A 22,087-nucleotide genomic window follows, 5' to 3' on the forward strand; every position below is an offset into this window, starting at 1 on the left:
CCAGCAGCTGGTACTCGTCAGTACTGCAAATTGAGTTCATTTAGTTGCTCGTTGCTTCTCACTCCTCACACCAGTTTGTAAAAGGCGAGTCGCTTTGGTACAACTCCGTGGGTTTCTTCATGTGCGTGTATGTTTCAAAGTTTTGACAAGTTTAACTTTTCTCTCATGACGATGATGAGATGCAGTGGTTTGCTTTTTTGTTTCTCTATCAACTCGTTTTGTATCAAATTGGTTAGCAATCGTCTAAGAGGATCACCCATCCCTACTGGCTAGCGGTCGAATGAAGCTCTCCAAAAACTGGAAATCCAATAAACCGCTACCGTGTTAATGTTCAATGTTTAGCCTTCTTCCCGCCTTCTGGTTTGCTCATTCACTCAAGTTTAGTTGTGTTCCTATTTAATTTATTAGATGTCTTCAAAATTTGTGTGTTTTTTTGTTTTATTTCTGTCTCAACTCGTCCTCAATCTTCGCTTGTAGGATTTTCATAAGTTTTCACTTTCATTTTGTTCGTCCTATTGCCTGTTGCAACACATTCAGCTGAAGTCTTCTGTATGGCCCTTGACGCGCTTACTACTGTGTATAGTGATCGTTTTGTAATTATTGAATTGGTCTTTTGCTTTAGTTTAATGTTCCGTTTTTTTCGTTTGTAGGTAATCCATGCGCCAACAACTAGTTAGCTTTTTGGTTGATTTGGTTTTAATTTGTTTTTCCTCTTAATTTGTGCCTAAAGTTGTGTGTAGCTCTATGTAAGTTGTGTCCTCATCCGTGTATTGTTGGTTTTTATTGATGTGTTTTTGACTGGTTCCGTCCGTGTGGTCGATTTGGACACGTCCGCCCTCCGTGGGGCGTTTAACTTTCATTCGTTCGTGTGTGAGTCTAGTGAATCGAACCAAAGACGTGAAAATCGATTAAATATGTAAATACTATCTGTGCAAAAATAGTTGTGATTCTTATCTTTTTCCTTTTCTCCGCATTCATTTGCTTCCGTTTAAATGTTGTATTGAATACTTTGTTCGTGTAGAGATAGGTGGGACATTTCATCAATGTTTTGTTGGTTTGTTAATAAATTTTGTATGTTCTTGTGACATGCCTTCACTTTCCATTCGGGTTTATTTTGCCGACCCCATTTGTTTGTGTTTGTCTCTAGTGGCTGTTTGCAAAAAACAAAACTCAAACTGTGTGCCACCGCGAACATTCCCCCGGGGAAGATGCACCTGAAGAAGCTGTCCATTCGTATCAGCTATTAAACTCTCAAACATAACTATAACAAGCAAGCGTATTGGCGTTTGTTGTGTTTTTGTTTTAGTCGTTCCCTTCCTACTAAGGGAGCCCTATCTATCGTTCGCAACGTAAATGTGGGGCTGGGAACGGTGTGGGAAATTTGATTTTTCATACTAAACCTTAGCAGCACTAACTAGCTTTGTCGGCAAGAAGATGTTCGCAGTGGTCCGACGTGCAAAGCAAACAATTCCCTCGGCCGGGATGGGCTTTATGGTAACGAAAATTCAATTTGCAGGACGCAATGCACCCCGCTCCACCCTCGCCACGAGTCCCAATGGGCGCCCCCTTAAGACGCTTTGATTGTTTTCACGTTGTCGTTTAACGATACCAAACGTTGCGTTCGCGCGTTGCCGAAACGAGCGAAATGGGATGGGCGAGGACAGTGAGTACCCGGTCGTCGGCCACCGGAAGCGTAGGGCAAATCAAACTGTAGCGATGTGGCGGTAGTTCTGCGCATGTGGCTGGATTGACGGTTCCGCGTCCCATTTTGCCGCGTGAAAACCGAACTAATGATATGGAAAGTGTGCGTGCTCTTGCAGCGTTCGAAGAAGCGTCGATATGGCGAAGACAGCCTGATGATATAGTGGTTGGTAGAGGGCCGCCCCCAGACCGTCCTCCTCCACCCCCGGGCCCAACGGGGGCCCGCGGACGGACAGCTCGGCGGGGGCAGGCTGGTTTGGTTGGTGGTTGGTTGTTGGCGTACCCGAATAAAACCCGGTCTTCATCGTAACAGCGCGTTACACGTTCGATGCGATGAAGAACGAGTTTTATTTCTGGTGATTTCAGTTGTCCACCTCGTGACAGACCTCCATGTAGTCCGGATCGTGCATGATGTCCTTGATCATGTCTTTCAGCATGGTGTACCGGGGAAAGATGGGATAGATTTTCGAGTTGCCGTACTCGGACTGGCAAAGTGTAGGGCGTAAGCGTGTGGAAAGATAAATAAACCGCAAGTGAAGGTTAGCGTTTCATTCTATTTCGGAGATCCGTTGCCTGCCGGCGCGCTTACCTTCAACTCCCGGATCAAGTTCCTCAGGCCGGTGTACTTTTTGAGCATGCGGTACAGATCGTTGATCATCTGCGTGTTTTCCTGCTCGATCTGTGCCGTGGTCATGGCTTTTAAAGTAAATGAATAAAGGGGATTGAAGCGTAAGCATGATGTTTAAAGAAGATCGCTGTCGATCGACATACTTTCGAGCCGCTCCATTCGTTCGCGCCGCTCAGCAGCTTCCTCGGCGAGCTTGGCCGACGTTTTGACACCCTCGCCCGACTTCTGCGACTTCTCCATAATGCTACAGGCACGCAGCACGAAGGCCGGAACAGTTTCTAGCTTCTCCTGCTTCGGAATCTCGACCAGCGTCCAGTACTGCGTCTCTAGCCGGATGACGTCCTGCAAGGGGACACCAAATAGATTAAAATTGTCGATTCCAGAGGACGAACAAGAAATCTCAACTCTAAACCCTCCTACGGACCTTTATCATGAGCTTCAGCATCGGGTAGCGATTGAAGATGTTACGCTGGCTCTTGGAGTCGCCGTACTTGTTCATCAGGTTGACGAGCGCCTTCTTGGCCGTGTCGTACGATTCCTCCAGGCGGATCCGAACCGCTCGCAGTCGCTCGTTGGTTTCGATCAACTCTTCGCGGCTCATTCCACCTGAAGCGGGTAGGGAAAGGGGCAACCGGCCCGGGATCAGTGTGACCGAGTGTTCGGGAAGCCAACACTACGCGTAAACGGTGGCGGAACGATACTCACTCGGCGAACCTTCGTCCTTCACGTCCTGCACTATTCGTCGGACGCTCTGTGTAAATTTGCCAACTAAATTTGTTGAAGCTACGAATGGGCAATAAACAGTTTGCTATCAATGGGTGGAGTCTACGCAAGACCTACGGTACTATTGACATTTTTTTTTAATGTCTATGCTAAGGAGAAGCTAATGTTTCTTTTATGGGTTTTTATAAATAGTGATTATGAGACAAACATTATTTTCACAAACATCCCCTTCTATTGGCACTCTGAAGCAGTGAGACTTGAAAAGAAATCAAACTCTATATGTTCACTCTATGAAAGTAAGGAAAAAGTTTGAAATTATCTAAAACTATATTGATGTCAAGTCTAGTAGTAGTAAAACTATTCTAGCTTCAAACCAAACCAAAAACTGCATGGAAAAGGAAATCGAGATGTGTGTGTACATTAAACTTACCATAATGCTTGGGAGATTCTGTGGAGAAGAAGAGCAAAATGTGAATGAATAATGTTATGTTTGCAATGAGGCCAAACTGCTACAAACAAGTCAAACGCGTTCTCTAAAAGTTTGCTGATGCGATTCGACGAACATGTTCCGGTGGAGATGGAGATGGAAAAGTAAATCAAACCGAGATGGAGAAGAAAAACTCAAAAACTAAAGCATCGTCGGAATTATAACCAGTAAAACACACTACCGAAAAACCAATAATGCTAATGGCAACTTACTGAGTGTGTTCTGTCGTGGTGAAGTGTGTTAGTTTGTTTTGGCTTTGGTGAAAAGTGTACCTTCTTTCGTGGGGCGTCAGAGACGGCGTTGGAGTTGGAGACGCAGCCTGCTGCGGTGCTGGAAGAAAGAAACTACTGGCCTTCGCTCCCCCAATACGTTGGGAAAACTTTCCCCCCTCCGGTGGAAAATAACTTTGAAAACATTCTCATTAAAATTTGCTGAAGCATGGTGTTTATGGTAAACGTTAAGATAACAGATTTGATAAGACTCTTTCGACAGTGTGGAAAGTGGTGTAAACGGTCTTTATGTAAAAGGCATTCGGTAGTTTGTAGTACGGAAACGGGCACCAACCATCAGCAGGCAATCACTTTATGGAAGCTCGTTTCGGGCCCAGGAACAATCACGAACTTCGGAAGCGTTTGATTGTGAGCGCCTGAGAAGTTCGTGCGTGATCTTGCACTTAGTCGTGCCTTAGGCTCGCGATTAAATTGAATCTCGGTTTTGGTTCATTCTAACGGGATTCAGAAGTAGAGCACGCTCTACCGTTCCACCGTTACCAGATGGAGCTGTGGGGGCTAACCTTTTTCGGCGTAGGACAGAATTTTCGTGCCGGCAAAGAGATTGTGCTTGTCGCCACCGGCGGATTGATCCGCCGTGGAAGCGGACGCCGTCGCCGATGCGCTTTGTTTGCCTGTTTTGGTGGACTTCTGTTTCGGCTGCGAGGACTGGGCGTTCCGTTCGCCGGCCTCACGACCCTCGGGCCCCCGGAAGAACGCATCGACAAAGTCTCCCGAGAGGTCGGACGAGAGGTTGGCGGTAAGATAGCGCCGGTAGTAGTGCTCCTCGGCGTAGCTGTTGCCGATGTTGATTCGGTTGCCGTAGATGCGATCGAACGCCTCGAACACGTACTCGTTGTTGAGGTGCTTGGTGAGACGGGGTCGTTCGCGGAGTCCTAGCTTGTGCAAGATCTGGTGCTTGATCGTCTGCAGCAGGATCACCTCGATCGGTGGATTGCCCTTGGGAGGGACGGAGGATCCAGCGTCGGGACCGGTAGCACCACCCGGACCGCCATAGCCGGCGATCCGGCGGTTGTAGAACTCGGACAGCACGTCCGTGACGAGAAAGATGGTGCTGAGTATGATCTGCGACGTCGGTTTGAGGCCCTCATTCTCCAGTCCAAACTCGTACACCTTCCGGTTGGTGGACAGCAGGTTGTTGAGGCTACAGCCGGTCGGGTGATAGTCACGCTTGCGTCGCTGCGTTGCCATACGCTCCAGCCGGCGTAGTTCCGTCTCCTTGCGCAACTTGCAGAGTGTCAGCAGGAGGTCCGCATCGAAGCAATAGAAGGTCCGCTCGAGGGCATCCTCCTCGTGGTGAATAGCGCCGGTCCGGACGCATCTTCCTTCCAGCTGGTCATCGTAAAGCGCGTACAGATCCCCGGCCAGCGGTCCAGAATGTTCCCAGCGGCATGTCGAGTTCGGGTGACGTAGCAGCACCTCGACCACAAGCTCAGTCGGACCGCTCTCCGACAGGCCAGCCTCGGCACTCGCCTCCATCGTCAGCTCGTACGGTTGCTCGCTTTCCTCCGCCAGAAGGAAACAGTCCAAACAGCCGTCGCCCGTGGCTTCCACGCAACAGGTGGCTACGAGAAGCACCACGAGCAGTCCTAACCATGTTTGGCCTACAGAAACTCGCTGCTCCCAATTAGGGAGACGCTTCTTCTTGCCCGCACGGATGATGGCTTCGTCTCCAGAAGTGCTCCCGGTAGCCCGGTAACCTAACCGTGTATGTTATTGTGTCCCGATCAGTGCGTGCGTGTGTGGTGTGTTGTGAGTAGGTTCGCCAAGAGCAGGAAGAAAGAACCAACCAAGTGGGGGAATCGAAGGATGACGGGGTCGTTGGAGGAGGGAGCGAGAAAAGAAAGGTAAATAACAGTAAGCAAAAACATACACACAGCTTGCCATATAAGGGGTGTATTACTTTTGCCTCCCCATCCCCAAGGGCGGTGGAGAGGGAAACGGTCCCTTTGCCGACGGAGGGAATGGGGGAAGCCTCACAAATCAATAAACGAAATGAAATTTAGTCCCTTCTCGGCCCGGGAGTGGAGTCGTAAGCCCACAACATGCCGTACGGTGTTGCCGAGGCGGCGTTCGGTAGGAAATACAAAGGTAATCCAAAACAGAACGGCACTTACCACCGGCATCCGAGGATCGCTGGGAAATGCCGCGCTTCATGTCGTGCTTGCCCATCTTGGTCGCCAGCTCGGTGCGTTGCAATTGCCGCGAGTTTCGGCGCGGTTGCTGCTGCTGTTGCTGCTGATCCGCTGCTGGAAGGCGCTGGCCGGACGACGAACACGAGGTCGACGGTTGCTGAAGCTGAAGCTGCTGCTGTTGGTGGTGGTGGTGGTGGTGGTGGTGGTGGTGCCGGTGAGATGACTGCGATGACGAGCTGGCGTGGTGTGGTGCTGTTGCTGATGCCGATGGTGGTGAAGTTGCGGCTGCTGCTGCTGCTGAAGGTCTGGTGGAGGATGGTGGTGGTTGCGGTTGTGGACAGTTCTGTTGCTGCTGTTTGTTAACTTTTCTCGGATAGCGTAGTTTCCTTCCGAACCCTTTATTAGGGTACGTTCTATACTATCGGTTGGCTCTGCGTACCCAATCTAGGTTAGACTCATTGTTGTACCAGATACCTGCAAGGCAAGAGGAATCGGTGAGGGGTTGTATTTGCGGTTTGGCTCGTTTTGGGGGGGTGGGGATTGGCAGGTGACATCGCACACTACCATTCCGCGCACATCAAAAGTTGGGTGGATAAATTGGCACACACTATATCGGAACGGAAACAGGTGAGCAACGCTAGAATGAACGGCCTATGGCCGGCTAGGGACATGCTGAATGTGAACACAACGGAAGGACGATGATTATGAAGCTAGTCACAAATAGTCTGCATGAATAGGATGGTTAATGAATTTCCCGAATCCAATTGTACCATTTGTTATGGAAAAAGTTTCCCTTTCTACTGACGCTAGTTCCGAAAAATACTAGATCGAGTTTAGCAAGTGAACACACTAAACAATCTCAGATAAGACTACTTGCTTACTATTTGAAAACTTTTGGCTGTACTTTGACATTTTTGTCACCCTCCAGAAAACAAAACGAAGGATAAACATGCGGTATGGCAACATGAAAATTCAAATAATTTTTTGGAAACAATCCCCTTGAAAGAGTACCAATATCAAATTCTTGTGAATTCGGTTATTACTACTCAAAAATAGTCGATTTGCTGATAAAACTGATCTACAATATAATGTTTATTCATCATCCATAGTTGGAGGGGAGAATTCGAATCTCGTTTGAATTTAAAAAAAGCTGTGTACTTTTATTGCCAATTTTAAAAACATATTATCGTCACTATAAGAGTTCTCACAAAGAATTCAACTACAAAAAGAGCATGATTATAAACTAAACATATTTTTATTTAAAAAACGAAAACAAACTTTGTATTGAAATAAAAATATTTCTTTAACTACGAAAAAAGACTAGCTGGAACGAACTTTTAGAGTATCGACTTGAATTTTCCCCATCCACGTTCTTGCTACAAGCAAAGAAATAAAAGTCATACAAGTTCAACAGACTTAAATTGCTTTTGCGTATGCTATTTCACGCTCCACGTGTGGCTGCACATTGCTACCATAACATTGACTTTTTATCAGAACATTCTCCCATGCTCGGAGCCTCCCAATGTTTAGCCTAATTTGCCCACGCCTATTTAGAGCCCGGCGCTGCCGGCAAAAACAAAAGTTGTCTGCAATCACAAAACGTTACACAACGTGTTGGTTCAATTTGTCGGCGCTTATTGTAGCAGCTCAAACAAACTTTTAGGCAAACATTGTACGTTTTAAATGTACGCTACCAATCCCACGTTTGGCGTGTGTCTCCCGGGCTCGAAGTGGCTCGATGGGAAAGTTCTGTCGCATCAAACACTCCTTGGTTTCACCGTCGGAAGCAGTGGACTGTTGGAGGACGCGGGAAATGGAAGCCTTTTCCACTTGATTCGATGTCCACTTGTTTCGATCAATATGAGGGTTATTAAAACCCGAGAGCCCACGAGACTTTTCGAGCTTCCGCGGAGAGTTGGTGAAGGAGAGAAAAGCGAGGCAGGGAGGGAGGGGGGGGGGGGGGTAGGGGGGCCCAAAGTACTCGAGATGAGAGAAGACGATCCTCTAAAGGTTGGCTGCCGCAAAAACCACCGACCAATCTCCGAGGTACTCAAGCAATAAAAGTGCCCTTCGAGTAATAATGGGGCTGCGCAACAAGAGGTTATGTGTGTGTGTGTGAGTGTTTATAAATAGTAACGCCCTCGGTGGAAGGAATGCGGATTAGGAAACCACGGCCAGGGCGGACGGACAGGTGCTCTCTACTGCAATTAAGGGGCGAAGGACGTGCTGTTACGTGTTGTCGTGTGCTTTGCTGTACGGGTTGTGTTTGGCGTGTTGTTATCCGTGTTACTTCCGTGCAGGAACTTTCAACAGCCTGTCTGTTCCGTCCGGGGGAGATAGATGAATTCCGGCCTGCCCGCTCCAATCCGAGCGATGGTTCTGGTGGCTCGTTCTGCGAAACCTGTTTCCCCATTCGCAGCGGGTGGCAGCAACGACTTATTGTGATCCGATGTGAAACTAATCTGACAGCTCCCCCGATCGATCTGTCAGCCCGTGGGGTCCCGTTGTTTTTGCGCGCTGTCATACTAAAAAAAAACATCAGCCTTCCAGCCGTTGCCAGGGAAACGATTCTCGTGTGTCGAGGCTTATGTTACGTTTACGGGGAGGCTTCTAGATCTAAAGCGAGCGCAAAATCAGCCACCTCTGGAATGTCAACCTGAGCGTGTGAGGTTAACACAAACAACCAGTTCCATCGGAGTTTTATGGAGAAGCGCAAGAACCTAGGAACATACCCTATGTGTGTGTGTGTTTAAGCTCCCTGTCCCTGCTTTCCCTATACAGGTTCCGATGGAGGGATCGCCCAGGTGGCCCTTAGTACAGGCACCCGTCACCTACCAGCACCCTTGTTCCGTCTGTCAAAGTCCCTGCTGAACTGTATCACGGATGAAATGAAGCAGTCGGACGGAAAACCCGATGAAGAATTGAACGTAATTATGTCACCGAGTGCATGAAGAATAAGTGCAAAGAGGGAGAGCAGACAGAAGCAGCGTCAAGCGATGGTTGGAAAATTTCACCAGACTCTCGGAAGCTGTCTGGGCATAAAAAAAAAAAAAAATGGCGAAGTTCGAGCGCACAACCGGTCGAGAGAAATGACACAACAAATAAAACAAAGACGCAACTAAACGGCCAACAAATGCCATTGACAGCGCTTTTCTTCAAGCTTCCCAGCTTCGGGCTCAGGGTGGGCTTAGTCGCCAAGGCAGCGTTCTCCGCCATAATGGACGACGAGGCTGAGACTGGCCTCAGCCTCGCCAGCGACTGCTTCTCGTTGCGCTGGTATGGATTTTTCTCGTTTTGCTTTCCGCAACCTCCGGCTCGGATGCTCGATGCCACCGCTCGGTTTGCCGTTTTCCCGTACGTTTTTCCCGCCCCAACGCCGATCGGCATGCGGGAATATGACGCGGAAGGAACGCCAGGAACGAACGTAACAGGACTGTGCTCCGTGTCAGGATGGAGGGCATTATTTCTTGGGTTTGGGGTTTTTTTCTTTCTCGTTCCGTTTTTTTCCATCTGTCTCCCCAGAAAATTGCACATACTATTTATCGAGTCGAGTTGTTCCGCGTCGCGTTCATCCGACACCGCTGCTCCCGACGCTTCTTTTCCGCTCGCCGCAGCTCTATTTTTCCATAATTTTCCCTACTTCCCTACGTTGAGTGCATGGCTATATGTCTTCTCCTTCTAGTGCTGTCCGATTCCCTCCACTACCCTTTCACGGGTCGTTCTTCATCCGTCAAGCAGCGGGCGCCTCACGGTGACACGAAACATATTACGAACCTAGACACAGCGTCCGTGCTTTCGTCAAATTGCACAGCGAGCAAACACTGGCCGGCTTTCGCCAATTAGGGAAAAAGGATGAACATTTCCTTTCTTCCCTTTTTTTCTGTCGTGTCGCTTTGTGGGGCGCCAGGGGATAGAAGAAGAGAGAGGGAGATAGAGAGAGGGAGAGTGGGGGGACAGCAATGGCACACAGTGCTTTTGTTCCGTTTTTGTCCTTGCAGGATAATGTTGGTGGTGCCTTCCATCACACGCCAGATTGGACACTGCCTTTCGGAGGTTCGCGAGACAAGAAGTACAAGTGGGCTATGCAAGGGCAGGAATGAAAAAAACCGACAGGAAAAGGGACAAACCTCGTTTCGCCGAACGATGGCCTAAAGTGCACCACCTTTGGTTGCTCGAGGCTGCCGAGACTGACCCGACGGTAATGATGGTGAGGTGAATGTTTTGAAGTAAGCACTTTTGGGGCACAGAATGATGCAACTGGAACGTTTATTTTCAACATCGGACAGTTTTGCTGTTAGTGGGCAAGCATGTTTCATACAGCAAGATTAGGCATGGTGCAGCAAGTAATAGAAAATTTATCATGCCTTAGGTACCAGGTTTCAGGCTTTTGAAAGAAGCACATTCAAAATGGCAATTAGGGCATATGTAACCCTTATTGTTGTTACAAGGATTCCAAAACATTGAACTAGAAAATAAAGCCTATTTATGCATCACTCACAAACTTATATAACACCGTATATAAACAGTATTCCAGGTAGTATTGAAATAGTTATACGGATATCTTAAGTATTTGTAAGTTTAGATACAAGTACTGTTTGATATGCATTAGTGGTACCGAATTCTGATTTTTAAAATCCATCAAATTAGCAAAAAAAGTAATTCTGAGACAATGCCTTACATTTCTTCTCCATTCGTCAAAAATTTAAGATGATATCAGTAAAGAGATTGTTTTTTATGAAGTTGTGTAACTAAAATAATTTCAGCTATTTTGTCGATGAATCCTCTATATTTTAGATAAATTTAATATCTGTAATCAATAATTCTAGTACAGTATTAACATTAACAACTTTTCAATTTATTATACTAAGTACAAACATTAGTTTGCATGATAAAGTTGATGTTAATTTCAGATGTATATTGATTACAAGGAGCACTTGGCCATTTCGTTAGCTCACTGACCTAGGTTATGGGGAAACATAGAATATCCCATGTCCAGTGCCAACTAGAGCAACATGTGTTGGTCGTTTAAATATTTAATGAACTTGCAGACAGGCGCACCGAGCTGGATCATAGCTGTTCGGCGAGTGACAGGTGTCAATGAGCATTCATAGCTCACCAAACCCACTCCACAGTATAGCGAGGACGTGATATGCTAGGACCCGGGGAGAAAGAGGTCAGGTGTGTGATTAAAGAATTATCAAAGCCATATTCGCCCACACACCCACACACGGATGCAAAAACCGCACATGTACCGCCATCGGCCCACATGGCTTTTTACGTAATAATCCCCACATTGTGCCGTGTGTTGCGGGCGATAACGGAGACCGGTTGTTTGCCCGTCCGTTCGTTCGTCCTTTCGTTCGTTCGTTCGTGTTTCAGAGCTTCCCGGACAGGACGAGCCGGCTGACGGTGGCGAGGAATTAGCGGAAATACATTCGCTTTGAGTAATTATTCCATTCGACAGACACGTTCGCGTGTTCCGCTGACGTGTGCCAGGGCCAAGGATAATAAGTGGGAACCTGGCCGGGCAAAGATACACCGCACAGGGACAGGGGGGGCGTGCACTCGAGAGATGATGATGGGACGGCTTTTATTTGTTGTATCTCTTCGCCCGAAGCACGACAATTTCAAATGTGTGCGCGCGGCTGGCAGCTGAAGAGGAAGGCACAGAAAAATAATAATAAAAAGATATAACCACTCGAGCGGCGCGGATTAAATTAATTAACTCGCTTCTATGTTTCGCGTGCCGACTTTCTCTCTCTCTCTCTCTATCTCTCCATCACTTCCAAAATGTCATACACGTTCGTAAGTTGATGTCTTTTGTGGTGACGAGCCATCGCCGGGGCTCCAAAGAGAGGTTGCCACGCGCAAGGACGCGGAGATCTTTGAAGTTCGCGCAAGGCGTGACGGACTGGAAAACGGTTCCCGGAGACGATCGTGGCGATGACGGGGGGGGGGGGGGGGACACTTGGAGGTAAAAATAGACCACACTAAAATCTCGTTCATGTTCGCCATCATCTTCTGCGGCCCGCCGGCCTGGACATCAAACGGAAGGCAAAGCGAAAGGATCAACTTTTATTGACGTGTCCCGGGCAGTGATGCCGGTCGAGCCGGCACGTCGTTTATTGCTTCCCATTCCACCACCGTCCTGCGGGGAGGTGGCGAGCGGGGGAGCGGGCACAGGGTGGTTTTTATGAAGGGCCCAAAGGATGACCCTCGTCCGGGGGCGTCGATGTGTTACGATTATTACCGTTCGATCGAGGACAACACGCCGGAGGAAGGTTTCTACTGTTTTTCTTTCTGGTTGCGTCCGGTCGTTCGTCAAACGATTCACCACAGCTGGCAAAGTAGGCGAGTGAAGTGCGAGTCGGTAGTGATGGGTTAAAAGATGGCGCACCGAATTGGAGCGGAATGATAAGAGGTGATGAATTGAGCATTCGGTCGTCGGGATTGGGACATAAAAGAAACTCCGGTGGAGCAAGGATTACTCTTAGATATCCCAAACGAAATGCCATCGAGTTCGTGTTTTATAAACCGAGCTTAGAAACAGCGTGTAACAAATCAGCATTGAAGTTCAGCAAATTTCGTTGTCTGACAAACGATGCTGGAAGATAAAAGCGTAAACGAAGATGAAATGTCACCGGCGATGTTAATCAACAAAACGACGTATTTCCTTTGTAACGGGATATCTCAACAACCTCTAAAAGGAAGATATAAAACAGACGATCGTTGGTCGTCCCGAGGCGTTAATGCTATTGCTGTTATTATTTCCGAAAAACGTGTTCTTTTTTCTCGCTCTCTATCTTTCTCTCTCTCTCTCTCTCTCTCTCTCTCATAAGCTCATTCGATGATTCGGTGATTCGATTTGTAACAACGTCATTTCATCTCCATTTTTGTAATTATCACGAAGCATCGTTGGACAGATGTAGAAATTTGCTTAACATGAATATTGATTCGTAAAACAAGATGGTTATATGAATTCCACGCAAATGTTAAGACTTCAGTGAGATAGTGGTCGTTGTTGGTGGAACGGTTCTGCAAAAATCCAAGAGTGATCCGGAATTCAGGAATCTAGGACCAGCTAGGAATGGCCTCCTCTAGCCTACGGCACATTTGCGGGCCAGCTATTTTAAGGGCCAGCATGGACGTGCCTTTGATTACGGCGAGGATGTCTCCATTCTCCGTTTATTGACATATTTACTACCGTTCGGATGCACGAACCGCGCGCCTGGACCTCTCCACCCGGGCGCCGGATTGCGGTTTGCATCCTGGCCACTAATGGCGAACTTTATTGATTGGAAGTCATCCGGAAGCAGTTTGTCCCGTAGTAACGTCGGTGGTTTGAGAAGGTGTGGGGGTAGTGGGCAGAGGCTGGGAGTGTGCCGTGAACAGCTTTTTCCATCCTTCAAACCCCAGCAGACCCCAAGCGAACGGCCAACGCGATGGATGGAAGATGGATGGTTGGCGCGAGACCTTTTGCCGTTCACTCCACCAGAGTGAGGTTACGTAATATCGGATCCAGTCCCCGGGCATCGTTCCTGCATTTCGCTGCACGGCTCATTGGTTTCGTAGTTCGGTTTCAAACGGGCGGGGGGAGGTAGGCAATCCGTGCAAATGCGGAAGAGAAGATGAAAATTTACAACACACTAAATGAAAAGAAATCGATCCCCTTTGGAAAAACCTCACGCGAAAGGCGCCCTTCGTTTGCGCCCTGCCCTCACCTACCTCCCCCCGGCCGGGAAAAGATAACCTCATTTCCGGCTAATTACGAAACTTCACCCCAGTCTCCCTTCCTTCTCCCCCCCCCCCCTCCTTCCCTCCAGCTTCATTCATTTCCACGGGATTCCTTAGACTCGGCGCGGACTCATTTCGCGTTTGCATTTCCACCCGAAGCTTCAGGCGATGGCAGGATCGATGGCACAAATGAGCTCGATGAACGAAGAGAGAGAGAGAGAGAGAGAGAGAGAGAAAGAGAGAGATTGCGAGCGAGCGAGAGAGAAAGAGAGTATGTGTGAGAGAGATAAGGAAGGCAAAATCGCCCGGGTGATGAAAACTGGCAAGGTGTGAAAATTATGAACACGTTCCCGCGTTCGCCAGCCGAGCATCGAGCTGGTCAGATCGAGCAAAACCGGCAAACGTCAATCCCCGCTTTCCCCGGCATAATCGGAAAAACCCCTCCCCGGAATTGAAGTGGCAAACGAAACAAGGCCCTTTAGGGAGGGGAACTTGGGTGGCGGGGGGGGGGGGGGGGGAGATTTGAATAAATTAAATTGGATCCACTAATGGAAGCAGAGAGGCGCACACATACAGTTTGATGATGGCTGACGGGGTGTTTCGTAGGCAAATTTTCTGCAAGCCAAAACCTAATGACCGAATCCCGATGTGACCACTAAGCGGTTTTTGCGTTGGTGTGTGTGTATGTGTGTGTGTGTGTGTGCGTGTGTGGGCTGTTGCAAAAGGTTCTGTTTCACTGCTCTTAGTCGTCCTAGTTGTCGGTTTGAGCGTTAAAAGGCAAAATTTATCCCGACACTGTTGCATGCCGCTGCACGTGATGCCCTCGCTGTCTCTTTCTTTCTCCCTTGTTGAATGTGCCTACCATAGCCTACTTCCTTCCAGGTTTCCCTCCGGTATCGCTCCCTCGGGGCAGGCCGTTGACATTTAAAATTTAACCTCAAAAACCGACAACGGCCGGCAGGACGCGGTCCGCTAGACGCATCCCTTCGGAACTGTCGGAATCCATCGTTTCCGGTTCGGTGCGAGCTGCCCAGTGTGCGGTACCGAGCCGAGCAACAGTTTAATGGAACACCGGCGTTATCTGGCGAATCCTTTTCGTACTTCAATCCCCTCTGCCCGCCACCACTTGCACCCTCGTGTATTGCGTAAATGGCTGTGTGCTTGCACGTCCGTTCCGGGCGGAAGTGTCACTTTTATATCTAGCGACGTATCGGGCGTGGGAAAAACTTTGCTTCGCAACTGCCCGGAAAGGTTGACTCCCTCCGTTTGACGAGAGTTAAAAGCCGGACGGCGAAGGAGGGTTAGGTATCCTGTTCCGAGGGAGTACGGGAGCCTGCGGCGGTAGCCATGGAGTTCGAGCTGGTCCGGGCGAGACCAGCACGTCCAGTAATAACTTCGTTACCGTTAACCGCCGTTGCCGGGGCAACGATGGAGCTCCGGCTTCTGGTAGTTTGCTGATGGCGCTGATGGTCGTCACACCCAGAGGGCCCCGGGACGAACCAACGTAACGAGCCGAACCGAACGGAGCAGACCTTCGGGTGCTAATCAGTTGATAGATGAAGTGAATATCAAATAAACAAAACAAAAAATCGAACGTAACCGTGGACCGAGGCGCTCACCTAATGCCATCCCCCGGGGGAGCAGTGTTCTTCAACCCATCACCGAGGGAATGGCGACTGTTTGGGTGTAGCTCGTGAAGAAGTCAAGGTTGCAATTGTGGTCATAAATGTGGAATCCATTTTAATATTACGATGAATTTCAAAACCGGATCGGCAATGCTTACTCCATGGAGATAATTATGAGCTACCATTGAAGCTTCCAGTAAACATAAAAGACTTTAGCGGTTGATCAAAACAGATGTGTTTAACAACGACCTTCAAAAAGCGGATAAAACATCTTCAAAATTGTCCCTTTCGCAATTCCAAGTTGTTGCTGTAACATAAGATTTATTATGTTAGTATTTAATTTGGAATCTTATATGATATTAAAAATGATTTCATGAATGATGGACAAGTCGCTGAAGTCGTTTACTTATGACACTATAGTGGATCAATTTGCAGTTTTACTTAAATCGATTCCAAAACATGAGCTTTAGATTGTTAAATTAGAATATGCAAATTTCATTACAACAAAATCGAGAGGAGTGAGTGGATGGTTTAAAAAAGTTTACTCTACTCTGGGGGGTTAGTTGATGAACAGACCGCTTAGAGTTTTTAGAAAGAAAATTCTTTCCCGACTGAATTAAATGGAAATCTAATGAATATTCAATTTTCTAGTACATTCCATGTCTAATGCTGATCTTAAACAGAATGTGTAAAACTTTTCGCGTGGATCTATATAATCGCTATGACTTTGATGCTAAAAATGAAAATTCGAAGAAGAAAACCCCCAAATGGGTTTCAGTTTTGATGAACATTAATCGCTTCTTTTGCCTGAAACGATTGAAAAACACTGTCTTTGCTAGCTCCAAATTCCATTCCCGTCCATTCCATAGAAACCCTGTTTCTTTGTGCGTTAGGAGAAGGGAAAGGGAAGCGCCAGATTCCAATGAATTTTGATCAGTCGAGATAGTACCAAACTACCGGGTCCTTTGCCTCCCGAATCAACTGCCCACTACCTTCACCTTCCCCGTCTTCTGCCCTTTGTCCTGGATGCGCTCTACTAGCTGCAAATTGAATGAACGCATGACCATGTGTGTGTGTGTGTGTGCGACAGACAAGTTTTGGCTCGTCCCGCAGAGCTTTAGATCTACGAGATCGTCCTGCTGTTCCTGCACCCCCCCAACCACATGTGTTTCCATTCCAACCCGGGGGGAAAAAAGGTGAGCCGAGGTGATAGCATATTCATGCGTTCTGTACGGCATTTCTCCCAAAGCGGGGCATGGTTCCCGGGGGACGGTGAGGGGGAGCGATGGGACGCGAGATTTCCGGCCACTCCTCTGCCGGTGCGCGTCATCTAATTTGACCCGCTTTTTTTTTTGGTTATTTTGGCGCTCCCTCCAAGGGTGGCGGTTTTTTGGTGGCCCGGAAAAGGTGCGAACGGTGGACCGGGTTTTCCTTTTTCCGCACCATTTTAGGCGATGGCTTCACGGGGGTCCGCTTATCGGGGAGTGCTGTTTAGCACTCGCTCTCACGTCTCACGCTATGTGCCACCATGGAACCGGGAGTTCGCCCAAGGCAGCTCGGGGCAGAGGGACGTCGCCACGGAGAGGCCGCCCGGGAAAACCGCGCCGGATATTTGCGACGAATATTCGCCGGTCCTCCGGTTAGGCCTCATGCATTATTTAGACGCACACCATGCCAGCGGGACGGCCAACCCCCCCGCGTTGGTTGGGTTCGGAAAAGAGGATAAAGTAGTTTGCTTTTCTCGCACCCTCACTTTCCGCGAGCCTTCCTTCACGGGAAAAAGGGATAAAGTACCGGTAGAGGGGAGGTGGGTTTGAGAAAGCAACGCTAGTTTACGGCGGCAGCTCGCTTTCATCTCACGTGGGATATTTGGGGCAAGGATTTTTGATGGCTTGCCTTGGCGTGCAACCGGCGGCGGAGGAAACCCAACATGCCGTGCCATCAAATGTGTTGTTGCTCCGACGGAAGGATGTAAGCTGTTTCCCGTCCTCCCCCCCCCCCTCAGGTTTCTTCGCGATCCCGATCATCGCCATCATCATCGTTACCATCAACATCAACAACACACGAGAGTGACCCGAACCGCCCGGCCATAAAACAATGAATTTTCCGGCTTTTTCTTCCATTTTCTTCTCGGATACATCCTGCGGCGGCAACGGCTTTAGAAAAAGAAAAGCGAACACTTTACGGCGGGGGATCAGATCGTAAATAAACACGTGCCAAAGGGGGGTGATTTGTCGGTGAATGTTAGCGGGTGGTATGAAATCATTTCTTTTATAATAGAGTCGGGTTAACAAGAGCGTGATCGTTCTTAACAATAATGATATTTCATGTTTCTCCACTAGCTTAAGCAATTTTGATAATGTTTTGATGGTATTTTATATCTTAAAAAAAAACAACCTTGGAAAAATTCTTCTCGGTTCTTTGATATTACTATGTCAACTCTTCAAATGATCAATATGATTCAGATTACGTTTAAGGGAATATTAAAAATTTATATGATTCAATTCAAAAATGTTTAGGTAAAATAAACCGGACAACCGGTAAGCACTTTTAAGAATTCTTTTAATCCGGACACGCTTTTGCTGAGCAGACTGTAGGTGCGATAGGATACAAAAGGAAACCAATAGGAACATATAGGGTTGAAGAGGAATAGCATTGGGAAGCATTAGAAATTATATCGTCAAGTATTGTTCTTTTTGAAAAGAAGGTGAATTAAACGGAGAAACCTCGCCACAAACATTGAAGAAAACGGCGAACGTACGTGATGCAGAAGGACCTGGTGTGCACGTTTTGCACAGAAAAAAAAAATACAAACACATACACAGACAAGCAGTACACAACAAGACACGGAAGATGAAGAGGAAGCAGAACAAGGAGAAGATGAAAAACACAGTCACGAAGAGCGAAACCGCTGAGACTTACTAATCATTATGGTGAAGGCGCTTGTCAAATGTCTTCGTACGCTGACCGTTGGTGGGTACGATCGGGTGGAAGGGTGAAGGTGGGTGGCTGGCTGTCCAAGGGGCAGTCGTCAAGGAGTAGAGAAACGGTGGTAGAAGTTGAAATAGTAGTAGTAGTAGTACTAGTAGTAGCAGTATAGTATAAGTAGTAGATATAGTAGAACTAGTAGTTATGGTTGGAGTAGTATCATCTCCTTTTGCCTGTTTTTTTTTTATCTTTCCCTCTCCCGCACTCGGTCGTCTTATCCCTCTCTCTTTCTCTCTCTCTCTCTCGCTCGCTCTATTTCTCTCTCACTTTTTCATTATCTCTCCATTTCCTCTTCTTTTCTGTCTCTTGATGTTTGCTACAGTCTGTTCCTTCTCGCTTGAACGTTATCCTTTTTACAATTTCTTCTCTCTCTTCTCCATGCTCTCACTTCGATATCCGCGATTCGTTCTTGCTTTTCTCTCGCACTTTCTCTTTCCTTGGGTGCCGGAGTTCCTTTCCGAGCGGATGATGAACTTCGGGGTTTCTGATTCTAGGATGCTGGTTGCTTGGTCACAGTGTTCCTTTCACGCTGCAAATTCCACATACTCCACTGGCACACACTTCTGCACACAAACACGATCACACACACACACACACACATGCACTCTCACGCACACTGGAGATGGTAGTATCTGTTTTTTTATCGCTCCCTTAGGTCTGCTTCCCATGGGGAGATCTTCTGGAGCGGTCGGGAGGGAGGAAGGGAATGGACCGGATCGAAGGAAAGCACGTCCGGAAGCGGTATTGAAGATGGTATGTGGAGTGAGGAAGGCAGGACAGATTGCAGTCGGCGGCGTGTTATGTAAAATGCGGGAGGGAAAGTCTTTTTCGCGGGCCAAGGGGCGCGTCGAAGAGATTTGGAAAGCCGAAGACAGAAATGTAGACAAGGAACAGTACCGAATCACCGTATCCACAGTACACACACACACACACACTCACACACAAACGGGCGCGGTACGGACCACACAACGGAAGGACACGCCGAGACCTTCTTCTCCAACCAGCCCGAACTAACCTTTGTTCCTTTGCCCTGGCGTGTCTGTACGGGAGCTTTTCGCACGGCGCACTTTTCCGCTTGGAAAACACACTTCTTTGCGGGATAGCTAAGCACTTGACAACACTTCTAGTGGTGTTCGCGTGTCCACCACAAAGCAACCCGAGCCATCCAAGTTCGTCCTGTTCCGCGTGTGCGACTATGGTAACGGGATGGAATTTTCACCAAGACGTGTTTTCCACCGCCTGCTGCTGCGTAGCGAGCGCGTTGACGATGGGCAAGAAATATTTATCACACACGCACACACTCGCACATGCACCGACAAAGAGCCCCAAAACGAGGTACGCACCTCCCCCGCCTGCCTAGACAATGAGGCACGGTTGGTTTTCCTCAGCAGTTTTCCAGCCCCACCGCGACACTCCTGGAGCCTCGTTTCACCATATGCACACACCTTCTTCGACGGTTTGCTGCAACTGGTGCGCTGCTGCTTCGGGCCGCTCGGGAACAAACTGCTTGTCTGCCTGCTTTTCTGGATTCCGCCTTTTTCGCTGCACGGACAAAACCGCAGAAAAAACCACCGTGTGGGGGGACTGGCCACACACAAAAACCGTGGAAAAAAGGGGGAGAGAAAGCACACACAAGAAAAGCACGTCCTTAGTCGACCGTGGTGACTGAACTGGTGAGATTGGCGAATTTTCCACCGTCTGTCGGCCGCTGGCTGGCTGGCTGGTTGTCGCTGGAGCATAGATCGACCCTGGTCGGGAGCGAGTCCTTAAATCGTGTGTGTAAATGTTTGTCCTCTCGGGATTGGTTTTCCTTGCCGTCCTTTTTCAACCGAACCTTGGACTTATCGGAGTGAGATAGAAAGGCACGGGGTAAGAGCACAGGTCCTCTCGCAGCATCCGTAGCGTGCACAGCATCACACGATGCTTCTCATCAGGAGGAAAAACTTTTCCAGTGTTGCCATAAGTCGGTCCATGTTCCTATAATTTGTACCGGTGCGTTCGATCACAAACTTCAGAGGTAATGCATAAAATGTCAGAGAAATAATACAAATTCTTGTATGTTCTATATTTCATTTTGTTATAATTGTATAAAAGAAAAGGAAAATAAAACCTGTATTTTTGTATCCTTCCGAATAACTTTAAGGATGCTGGAAAAGCTAATGCCCATTTCTCTTTGAAAGCTCAGCAAAGTTTCTATTCGTTCATTTCATACAATAGCTTGTATGCAACTGAAAACTGTTGTACGCAACGTACCAACTCACTTCTCACTTTGTATTTTCTCACAATGCCGTACATACATTAATTTGTTCGTTTTTTCTTACACAAATTATTCAACATTTGTAATATAGACAATATTTAAAAATAGTTTTTTTTATTTATCATATAGACAATATTTTAAAAATAAAGGAATTCCGGTTGTTCTTTCGTGATTAGCAAAAATTAACCTTCCAATTTAAAGTAATAAGTATTTCTAGTTTATTCCAACATTTTTCTCGATTCGCATTCACAAACTTTTTCCTCCATACAGTTTCGAAACGTTTCCTCTACCCCGTTTATGCTATATATCGATCGTGTTCGATTTCTAGTTTGTTTGTTTTATTTCTTCGAATTCGAAGGCGCACCTTTCGATAGCCAGCCATCATCATCCGCTTGTCACCGCTTTCTAGCTTTTCCGTTTTCGTATCTCCGTCGAGTAACATATTATTAATATTATTACGTAACTAAAGTAGTTTGTACACATGGCGTTTACAGAAAAAAAAGAAAACAAAAATGAAGATATTGTAGCAAAACTTTGAAAGGGAGCAACGAACTATTGCTGAATTGATGCACCACTCTGGGCAGCCCACAATCCATCCTTGCCGCACGGTTCAGTCCCAAACCCTTTCCCGGACTCTCTGATTCCGTATTAGTTTTTCGATCGTTGCAATATTTTGAACACATTGGGTACATGTTTTGGGACAGTCAATCTCACAGCATCGCATCGTTTTGCTTGTTAATCGTACTTGTGCGATCATCGCAAATATATCGTACTTCCTTAGAGGGAATTTGCACTTACACGATCGTAAGCATTGCTTTTACATCATAACAACGAATCACAACGTGTCGGCCTGATTCTACCGTTCCGTCGAGCTACCTTAAAACCCTTCTTTTTCACTTGATCCACATTGACGCGTTCAGGCGTTTTGGCGAACAGCAACGAGTGACTAGAATCGTTGAGTCGTAGCCACAGTGGGATTTAAAGAAAAAAAGGTATTTCCAACCCAAATTCAGCATGTCCGATTAGAAACCGATTTTCGTTTCTTGTTGTGCCATCGTACGTTATTCTTTTTTAATTTGTTCACTGTTCAGAAAATGACACTGGTACTGAAACTGTTAGCCATGTTCATATATTCGATGGTGCTGCATGTTTCTAACCCTCACTCAATTAGTTCACTGTCCTATTTTCACTTGATGATTCATTTCTTTTAGTTCTCACAGCATTTGTCATTATCTCGCAGGAATTCTATCTTTCCCTACCTAGCATTATTGCAGTTCATTTGCGAAGTATCGTTTCTGGTACAATCAATCAAAGACAAACATGCAAAAATTGGAAACAACTGAAAAATTATTATAAATGGAAAACATTTAGAAAATGTAAATTTAATTTATTCATTTGATCTCTATTGAAACTGCATATGATTGTGTGAGAATGGACACGATAACCGTGTAAAAGATACTCTGCTTTCGTAATAGTACACATCAAAATAGGCAAATAAAATAAAGCGATCCAAATGTTT

At 47.2% G+C, this 22,087-nt stretch overlaps 1 protein-coding gene across 1 annotated transcript; it reads right to left on the minus strand.

The window, feature by feature from the left end:
* Positions 1–2,063: 2,063 nt before the first annotated feature.
* Positions 2,064–6,004, minus strand: LOC131284522 (uncharacterized). The gene is made up of 6 exons (XM_058313381.1): positions 5,947–6,004; positions 3,035–3,112; positions 2,754–2,935; positions 2,473–2,671; positions 2,291–2,397; positions 2,064–2,186 (listed from the first exon to the last, which is right to left on the minus strand). The coding sequence occupies exons 1-6, from the start codon at positions 5,999–6,001 to the stop codon at positions 2,064–2,066; spliced, it is 744 nt and encodes a 247-aa protein (XP_058169364.1). The 5' UTR covers positions 6,002–6,004.
* Positions 6,005–22,087: the final 16,083 nt, after the last annotated feature.

The sequence above is a fragment of the Anopheles ziemanni genome, chromosome 3 (genome assembly GCF_943734765.1).
Source record: "Anopheles ziemanni chromosome 3, idAnoZiCoDA_A2_x.2, whole genome shotgun sequence".
NCBI classification, from domain to species: domain Eukaryota; kingdom Metazoa; phylum Arthropoda; class Insecta; order Diptera; family Culicidae; genus Anopheles; species Anopheles ziemanni.